This window comes from Primulina huaijiensis, chromosome 17 (genome assembly GCF_012295235.1).
Source record: "Primulina huaijiensis isolate GDHJ02 chromosome 17, ASM1229523v2, whole genome shotgun sequence".
NCBI classification, from domain to species: domain Eukaryota; kingdom Viridiplantae; phylum Streptophyta; class Magnoliopsida; order Lamiales; family Gesneriaceae; genus Primulina; species Primulina huaijiensis.
In genome coordinates, this window is record NC_133322.1 from 6,959,453 (window position 1) to 6,969,722 (window position 10,270).

The 10,270-nt window shown below is 39.1% G+C and overlaps 1 protein-coding gene across 1 annotated transcript; it reads left to right on the plus strand.

Moving 5' to 3' along the window:
* Window positions 1-296: 296 nt before the first annotated feature.
* LOC140963352 (uncharacterized) lies at window positions 297-6,842 on the plus strand. Its single transcript, XM_073422643.1, has 11 exons — window positions 297-420; window positions 748-1,138; window positions 1,225-1,883; window positions 2,000-2,184; window positions 2,532-2,697; window positions 3,220-3,586; window positions 3,675-3,702; window positions 4,353-4,497; window positions 4,606-4,841; window positions 4,926-6,233; window positions 6,804-6,842. Exons 1-11 carry the CDS (start codon window positions 336-338, stop codon window positions 6,840-6,842), a joined length of 3,609 nt encoding a protein of 1,202 aa, XP_073278744.1. The 5' UTR covers window positions 297-335.
* Window positions 6,843-10,270: the final 3,428 nt, after the last annotated feature.

Below are 10,270 nucleotides of genomic sequence, written 5' to 3' on the forward strand. Positions count from 1 at the left end.
TCAGAAGGGTTCATCATCTTCTTCAGCATCATCTGGGAAGCATCGATTTGATTCACGACGTGTTGAGAGTCGTGGGAGCAGTTCTCAGTCTGGTCAGGGACAGAGAGGGGAGTCCAGAGCAGTGAGATGTTTTCGTTGTGGGGAACCTCATCTGATCAGACAGTGTACACAGACCGAGATCACCTGTTTTGAGTGTGGCGGTGTTGGCCATATAGCGAGAGTGTCCTAGCCGTGAGTGATAGCGAGAGCCCAGGAGTGATAGAGGTAGATCCTCAGAGAGAGGAGGACGACAGCCTCACCAGTTTACACCACGACCTTCTGGAGGACAGCCACGTATGCAGGGAGCTGGTCTGCCTCAGGCACAGGTGTATGCTTTGACACGAGAGCAGGCAGAGGAGTCACGAGAGGAGATGATAGCGGGTAAGTGTTATTTATGTTCTTATCCTGCTTATATTCTTGTTGATACAGGTGCCTCGCATACATTTATATCGAAGAGGTTTGTGGTTGAGCATCATATGCGCTCGTCTCCATTGTCTATGCCTCTTTCTGTTTCGACACCCTCTGGAGTTGATATATCAGTTGTATCGATGATATTAGATGGAATTATTTATTATGAGGGCTATGAGTTGAGATCTGATCTGATTATTCTAGATATGACTGATTTTGATTGTATTGTGAGAATTAATGTGTTGAGGAGATCTTGTGCGACTGTTGATTGTTATCAGCGGGTAGTATATTTTTACACAGATGAGAAAGAGCGTTGGACATTTTATGGGAAGGGTTCTCGTCCCCGTGTTCCGTTGGTATCTGCTATCCGGATGTCTCGGTTATTGGAGCATGGACATGAGGGTTATCTTATTTATGCTGTAGATGTGACAGAGAAGAAGAAAGAGGTGGGAATAGAGGAGATACCTGTAGTTGCTGAGTTTACTGATGTATTTCCTGATGAGATTCCAGGCTTCCCACCAGTCCGTGAGGTGGAGTTTGGGATTGAGTTGATACCAGGTACTTCCCCTATTTCTCCTACTCCTTACAGAATGGCACCAGCAGAGTTGAGAGAGTTGAAAGCCNCACCGGATCCACTGCTGGGACCTCAGACTCCATTATTGCCCCAATCATTAATCCCAGCTTCCTTCTCGTTAATCCTGCAAATCAGATTACATCTGAAAAACTTAACGATGACAACTATCTTCTTTGGCATTTACAAGTGCTCGCTGGCATCAGGGGTTTGGGTCTTGATTTCTTCATCCTTGAAAATCCTCCAGTCCCTTCTCGTTTTGTTTCTGAGAATGGTGCACCAGAAATAATTAATCCCAACTATGTCACCTGGTGCAGGCAAGATCAGCTGCTGTTTTCTTTTCTCCTTGCATCCATGTCGGAAAGCATCCAAAGCCAAATGATCGGGTGTGAGTCGGCTACTCAACTTTGGACCCGCACATCTCGGCTTTTTGCTTCCTGGTCGAAAGCACGTGTAATGCAATATAAGCTGCAGCTTCAAAACCAGAAAAAAAGGGCTCTAACCATGAAGGATTATATATCCAAAATGAAAAACTACATGGACTTGATTGCAGCGTGTGGCCACTCGGTTACAGAGGAAGACCAAATCCTATATCTCCTTGGCGGTGTAGGTCTCGAATATGAATCGGTGGTTGTTCATGTTATTTCCCATGTAGACACACTGAGTTTTTCTGAGGTTGGTGCTCTTCTCCTCTCACATGAAGGTCGGCTGGAAGCCTTCAATTCTCCTAATGAGACAGCAACACCCATGGTTAACACAACCGCCACAGCACCGCAACATAAGAATCTAAATCAAAACTCATATCAAACATCTAGATTTCCCTCCAACAGCCGTGGCCGTGGCCGTGGTAGATACTCTCGAGGAGGTGGTCGAAAAACCTGGCAACAACATCAAAATCGACCTGTGTGTCAAATTTGTGGTATTCATGGTCATGTTGCGAAAATCTGCTTCTATCGTTTTGATAAAGCATATCTTCTGCAGAATCAACAACATTTCCAAGGTCTAGTCAAAGATCAGCCCTCTATCCTCCAGCTACACTGCATACAACCACTAGTACATCACCTACTGAAGATGATTGGTGGTTTCCTGATTCTGGGGCCTCTCATCATGTTACAAACGATCTCAGTAATCTTAGTCTTGGCTCTGAATACTCTGGAAGTGGTAAGGTTCACTTGGGCGATGGTGCAGGTCNACCCTCCCTCGTATTGATGATTTGTTTGATCAGTTGCAGGGAACCTCAGTATATTCGAAGATTGATTTGAGGTCAGGATATCATCAGATACGAGTTAGAGAGGAGGATATTCAGAAGACAGCATTCAGGACCAGATATAGGCATTATGAGTTTTTAGTTATGCCGTTTGGGTTGACGAATGCTCCAGCTGTGTTTATGAGTTTGATTAATAGAGTATTTCAGCCTTATCTCGATCGATTTGTTATTGTGTTTATTGATGATATATTGATATATTACAGGAGTGAGGCTGAGCATGTTGGGCATTTGCGTTTAGTATTACAGGTACTGCGAGATAGACAGTTGTATGCCAAACTCAGTAAATGTGAGTTTTGGTTGGATCGAGTAGTCTTCTTAGGTCATGTTATATCGAGAGATGGGATTTCTGTTGATCCAACGAAGGTCGAAGCCGTGTTACAGTGGTCTGCACCTACATCTGTACCAGAGATCCGTAGTTTCTTGGGTTTAGCAGGTTATTACCGTCGATTTATCGAGGGATTTTCAAAGATTGCTAGACCTTTGACACAATTGACTCAGAAAGGTGTGCGATTTCAGTGGTCTGAATCATGTGAGAGGAGTTTTCAGGAGTTGAAGCACTGACTGACGACCGCACCGGTGTTATCAATCCCAACAGAAAATGAAAGGTTTGTTGTTTATACTGATGCATCACTACATGGTTTAGGATGTGTTTTGATGCAGGATCGACATGTTGTGGCATATGCCTCGAGACAGCTGAAACTACACGAAACTAGGTACCCTGTGCATGATTTGGAGTTGGCAGCCATTATCTTTACCTGGAAGATATGGCGACACTATTTATATGGTACATCGTTTACGATTTATACGGATCATAAGAGTTTGAGAGTTTTGTTTACTCAGACAGAGTTGAATATGAGGCAGAGACGGTGGTTAGATTTGTTGAAAGATTATGATTGTGAAATTGAGTATCATCATGGTCAAGCCAATCTTACAGCTGATGCATTGAGTCGTAAAGTTAGTTGTACTGCAGAGGATGTGAGTCGTTTATCAGCTATGATGATGTCTTGTTGTTCTTTGGGATATGATTTTGATATTTCGACGACTCCTATCCAGGTATCGACCTTATTAGCTGAACCTGATATATATGGTTGTATTCGAGAGGCACAGATGACAGATGAGAGAGTTCAGCGATGGAAAGAGTTGGTTTCTCAGAAACAAGATACTCGGTTTAGAGTTGCTGATGATGACAGTTTGAGGATGAATGATAGATGGGTGGTTCCTGATACTTCGGAGTTGCGCCAGGGCCTGTTGCGGCGTGCACATTGTAGTCAATATTCTATCCACCCTGGTGGCAAGAAGATGTATAAGGATTTACGCTCTTAGTTTTGGTGGAAGGGAATGAAACGTGATGTGATTGATTTTGTACGTCGATGTCTCAATTGTCAACAGATCAAAGCTGAGAGGAGAAGGCCAGGAGGTGAATTGAGGAGTTTAGAAGTACCGACTTGGAAATGAGAGCACATATTGATGGATTTCGTGACTCATTTGCCAAGAAGCACTGGGACTATTGATGCTATTTGGGTGATTGTTGATCGATTGACGAAAGTTGCACATTTTATACCCTATAGCATGAATAGTACATATTTGACGATGGCACAGTTGTATATACGAGAGATCGTACGGTTGCATGGGATTCCAGTGTCTATTATATCTGATAGAGATCCTCGATTTACTTCTCATTTTTGNAACATGCCATTCCCTTCACTAAACTATTCAACGAACCACCTATCTTTCTATCCTTAAAAATCTTTGGTTGTCGATGTTTTCCATGCCTCCGCCCCTACAATAATCACAAGCTTGAGTATCGATCAACTCCTTGCACTTTTCTCGGCTATAGTGATATCCACAAGGGCTATAAGTGTCTCAGCTCCAATGGTAGATTATACATCTCTCGCCATGTGAAATTTGATGAGGCTCATTTTCCTTATCTACAGCAGCCCATTATACCTTGTTGCCCTTCCACAAATACTGCACCTCCAGTCCCCACTCCACTTTACCTCCCACATGTCCCCATACATTCTTCAACCGATATGCAATTGAGGTCATCTGCTGCACCTTCATCCTTAGCTTCCCCCCTCCCCTTTGTCTGTTAATTCATCTCCTAATGTTCCTCCTTCATCCTCAACCTCTGTTTCTCCTCCTTTTGAATCTCAGACTACACCTCATTCACCTCAGGTGAACATACACCCCATGAATACTCGAGCTAAGGACGGTATCTTTAAACCCAGGGTGTTGTATTCCGCTTCTCTACTACCTCATGAACCATCAACCTTTCAAGAAGCCACAACAGACCCTGCTTGGACTCAAGCAATGTAATCAGAATATGATGCTCTCATGCTCAACGAGACTTGGTCTCTAGTCACTGCTCCTCCGGATACACCCATTGTTGGTTGTAAGTGGGTATTCAAAACCAAAACCAATCCGGATGGCTCTGTTGCTCGGAAAAAGGCCAGACTTGTCGCTAAGGGTTACTCTCAGATTCCTGGACTTGACTTCACTGAAACCTTCAGCCCTGTAGTTAAACCAACCACCATCCGTGTCGTTCTTACCATTGCTGTATCCAGACGCTGGTGCATTAGACAAATCGATGTGAATAATGCATTCCTTCATGGTTCTCTTCAAGAAGAAGTTTATATGTAGCAACCTCCCGGATTTGAAGTTCAAAATGCAAGCACTCCTCTGGTTTGTAAACTTCACAAGGCCATTTATGGCCTCAAGCAAGCCCCAAGGGCTTGGTTTGACAAACTTCGTCTTACGTTGAAGGCCATGGGGTTCACTGCCTCTCGAGCAGATTCCTCGCTGTTTTTTAAGTCTGATTCTCGTTCCATTATTTACATTCTGGTGTATGTCGATGACATATTAATTACAGGCAGTCACACTCAGCAGATTTATTCCATTATTCAACAGCTGAACACTCAATTCTCCCTCAAATACTTGGGCGATATCTCATATTTTCTGGGCATTGAGGTCTTCAAAACAAGTGATGGTTCTCTCTTTCTTTCTCAAAGAAAGTATGCTAAAGACTTGCTTCTACGAACTAACATGCATCAGGCGAAGCCTCTCCCAACTCCTATGGTTTCGGGTACCAAGCTTTCTGTGCGAGATGGGGACCTTTTTGAAGAGGTTACTCATTATCGTAGCACCGTTGGAGCTCTTCAATATTTGACTATCACCAGACCGGATATTGCCTATAGCGTCAACAAAGTGTGTCAATTCATGCAGGCTCCTCTTCATACTCATTGGAAGGCTGTCAAGCGTATTTTGCGTTATTTAAATGGTACGCTGGACCTTGGCATCAGCTTTCGTGTATCATCACAGCTTCATCTTCACGGGTACTGTGACGCGGATTGGGGTAGCGATCTTGATGATCGTCGATCGACCTCAGGTTTCTGTTGGTTTCTTGGCAACTCTCTTATCTCCTGGAGCTCTAAGAAACAATCTGTTGTCTCTCGCTCAAGCACAAAATCTGAATATCGAAGTCTTGCGAATGCTACTGCCGACTTATTATGGATTCAATCTCTCTTGACTGAATTACATTGTCTTCCTTCTCCTATCCCAGTATTATGGTGCGACAATAACAACACAATTGCATTGAGTGCCAATCCGGTTCTTCATGCTCGAACAAAGCACATAGAACTTGACTTACATTTCGTTTGTGAAAAGATCTTATCAAACTCTCTCTCAGTTAGATATGTTCCTACATTTGATCAAATTGCAGATATACTTACCAAACCATTGTCTGCCCCTGCTTTTCTCCGGCTGCGATCCAAGTTCAGCATGGCCTTTCATCCCTCGCTTCACTTGAGGAAGGATGTTAGAGAAGAAAAGGCCCATAACAATAAAGTCAAAAGCCTTTCTGATCAGCCCACCGATATAAAAGAGTCACAGGCCCATGACAAGAAGAAAGCCCAATCCANTAAATATTCACTTTATTTTGATGGCATTTTCGTAAATAAGTTGAAAAATAATAAATTAATTTTAAGTGCAAAATGGTAATTAGTGGCATATCTTGCTCATATGAAGTCCAAATGATTTGAGATTTGAATATAACATAGAAAACTCAAAAATATAGAAGTTTCATGTTTTGAGTTTTGAAAAATTTGATCGTTTGACTGGTCCAAATGGATATATCGATGTTAAAATATTAAATATCATATATTATATTAATTTATTAATAATATTAATGATACCATCTGAGGCTTGGAATACAAATTGAATTTGATACGTGGTATTGTTTTATCAAATGTTTTCTTAGTGGCTTTCGCACACATGAAGATTATTGGTTTCCAGCCTATATACCATATTCAAATTACTGAACTAATAAAAGGAAGTATTTAATTTCCAGAATAAGAATGAATATAAGGTTCATCTATGGCAATTTTACTAAACATAAAAGAAATTACAAAAGATATACCAAAGAAATTAAACAACAGAGGATTTTACTGAGGGCCACCTCAGAAACATAAATTCATAAAAATCACCCATGAACTCCTTAAACGCCTTCTCTCGGCTAAACAGGTTAAAGGGCTACAACATGAATTTATGCCTCCTGGTTAAACTCAAACCTTGTGTTTACTATTTCCTGGTTCGTCTTTAAACCTTATGTTCAACCATTAACTCTTATATTTCATTAAATTCCAGAATTTAAATAAAATCTTTTATCATTTCAATTTAATTCCAAGTTACAAATAAATAAAGATCATGGTTTAGTAATGGGATGATTTAACACGAATGTTTTAGCCTGTCATTCAGGCTAATATATGAAATATAAATATAAAAAACTTATAAATAAAAACAGAAAATAAAAAAGTAAACTTACAGAATTGTAATCAGAATAGAAGCCTTGATTCAATAAGTGGAAGCTTTTATTAAGAAGGGTTGTTTACAAGAAAGGAATAGAGGGGAGCAAACTCAACCGTGTCCTTCTAAGAACACAGACCTATCCTATATATAGATGAAAGAGTCGGACATGAACCCCGGATTTCAATCTAAAAATATAAACAGTAAATTGCTTTATTAAAGCAAACAGTAACATGGTTACAAAAGTCAAAAATTAAATAGTGAGATTCCACCATCTTGTGCTTTTCCACCGGCTGTCGTGATATGTCACTTTAAAATATTAAAGATGTCCTAATCATCTTTAGTATTATCTTTTAATGAATTTTTTAAATTTTCAAAAATATCATTGATCTGAGAAAATTGAGGAATATCATCCTCTGGATCTTGAGCATCTTGCATATGCATTAGATGAATGAACTGATTTTCACTTGATTCAGATGCCATAGACTTGTCAGATTTTGAATCAGAACATCCAATATTCTTGTAGAGATCTTTCTTCATCTCTTCAATGTAGATTTCTACTATTTTCTCTTTGGAGTAAATTTCAGAATATTTTTTAGTCAGAATTTTAAATGGACTCATTGCATCTTTTTCTTTTTCTTGTTGATGCTGTAAATCTTTCTGGTATGCAGAAATTTTTTCTTTNAACCTTCTATTTTTCTTACTCACTCGACGACCACCATTCGAGTTGCTGTGAAATGGTTACATAAAGATTACAGGAGGCGTAATATTGTTAACATACTAGGATCTTTGCATTGTCTTCTTCTGATATTGAGATATTGACTACTCGGAATAAGCATATTTTTCAAGGTTAGGATCTCTACTTGGATGCTATCTTTCACAAGATCAAGGTTTTTGTTATTCGATGTCTCTATTTACACTTTCTGACATTGCCCACTAGTTTTCTTTATAAGTTGGAGTTGCTTGAAGGCGAGGATCCCTCCTAGGGCTGGCTTGAGATTTGATATATTGCACAACCTGTAAAACCCAAGATTTTGTATAATCATGACTTTGTAATTTAAGTGTACTAGGATTACGCAATTTTCGGGTATCTATCTCATTATTTAAGATGTAAGATTTGCAAGATTATCTAAAGTTGGGTGGATAATTTTATCATGTACAATATTTTGAGATCAAGATTTAAGATAATATTGTGCATATATTTTGAACTTATGAGCAGATAAAGATCTAAGATTTGAAATGATATTGAGATACCGTGATAAAGATCAATCAAAAGATAATATGATCCCTATATTTCGAATTCAATGATGTATTTAATGTATAATTTCGAAATATCTGAGGGATGAAGATTTAGATTTCGAAATACTATCCAAGATCACGGATAAAAGAATGATAATTATCCTATATTTAAATTTTGATTCGAAAATTCAAACGCGAGGATAATACACGATCATGATAACAGCCAACCCCTATAAATAGGAGGGCCATGGAACTCGAAAATCACGCCTCAGAATTCATCAATATTTTCGAGTTTTCTCTCTAGTCTCCCTAGGAAATTTCGAGACTTTGCTCTCTTGGTTCTGCCGAGTATCGAAGCGCTACTGCAGTCCAAAATCGGGGAATGAATTCGAAATTTTTCCAGTGCAGGAACCCCCTCTCTTTCACGTTTTTTTTTCTTCAAGAATTAAGGTAAGTGGGCTTGTTTTAAAGTTGAAATTTTTGTTTTATGCATTTTCGCTTTTTTGGAAAATTCGGTCGAGTGCAAATTTTTCTTCTACCCCTTCTGGTTACGATTGTTGCATGAGTTATGTGTGCACACTGTGAAGATTCAACTTGATATGGGAAGGAATCCCAACTATGATATGACCCTTACGCGGTGGGGATGTAACTGCTACATGGCCTCGCCCCCCTTAGAAGATTGAAAATTAGGGACTGATATCAGTAAACTATCGAAAGTAGAGGAATCTCAGTGTTTGGTCGACGGTATTCATATGGTTTGAATCATCTTATGGAAGGTGTGTGTTTCGAATATTTTTTGCATATTGTTTGTTGTGCTCGAACGGCCCCCACTTACTGAGTGAAAACCATATCACTCACCCTTTACTCTCCCATCCCCAGATAAATCTGAAGAACATGTTGAGGAAGACGAGTTCGAACAATTTTGGGGCTGGTGATTCACGAGATCAGTAGTAGCCATGTNTATAGGCAAGGGATACCTTCATCAGTATAACCAAATTCTGGCTGCCATTTCAAGATCCATGGAATTCCAAATTCCATGAAGAATAGACATAAAGTCTTCCCATCAATCCAATGTTCAGAAAATGATTTTTTAATACTTGGTGACACATTTAACCAAGTATTCATTGGTTTTATAAAAACCTCAGGCAAAATTTTTGCTGATGGACCAAAAATCTTCCACCATGTGAAGAACCAATTTGGAATAGGATAATGAAAAACATTTTCGCAAATTTTCAGAAACCATGTATGTTTCTTTTTCTCATTTTCATAGAATAGAGTTTTATTAAAACTCTCTACATAATCCCAAAAATTAAATTTGAAACTCATTTTATGAGTATCAGAATAAAATTCTTTTTCAATCGATGGAGATATACCCCATTCTTCAATAGATATTATCTTTTTAATAATGAACTTGGAGAAGTTATAACTTCCTTTTTGCTGAGTATTACTGAAAAAGTGAGTTATATCAACACTTTTTGTGGATAACAAAAGATTTTCATAAAATCCTCTTTGTTTATAAGAACCAAATACATATGATGTATTTGTTAAATATCTCTCCATGATAGTCCACGGAGTCTTTTCCCATTGGATATCCTTTTCTTCTATAAGAAGAATTAATTCACGATGTTTGGTCTCTGTATATAGAGCCGAATCATTATCATCTTCTTTTATGATATTAGCATATGATGCTGAAGATTGAGAATCTGTATTAGATTTCTGCTTCTGTTTCAAAAATTCTTGAAACTCATTGTATAACTCATTATTTTGCTCAGTATTACTGGCTGATGAACTAGATAAGTTCTGGGCTATTAGCCTCTGCTTGCCATGCTGTGCTATTATATTAGGGGGTTTTCCCCTACCACCTCGCCCTCTATAAGAGGACTCTCCTCTTCCTCGAGAATACATATCTGTAAAGAAAGACATTAAGATAAATATTCACGAGTTAA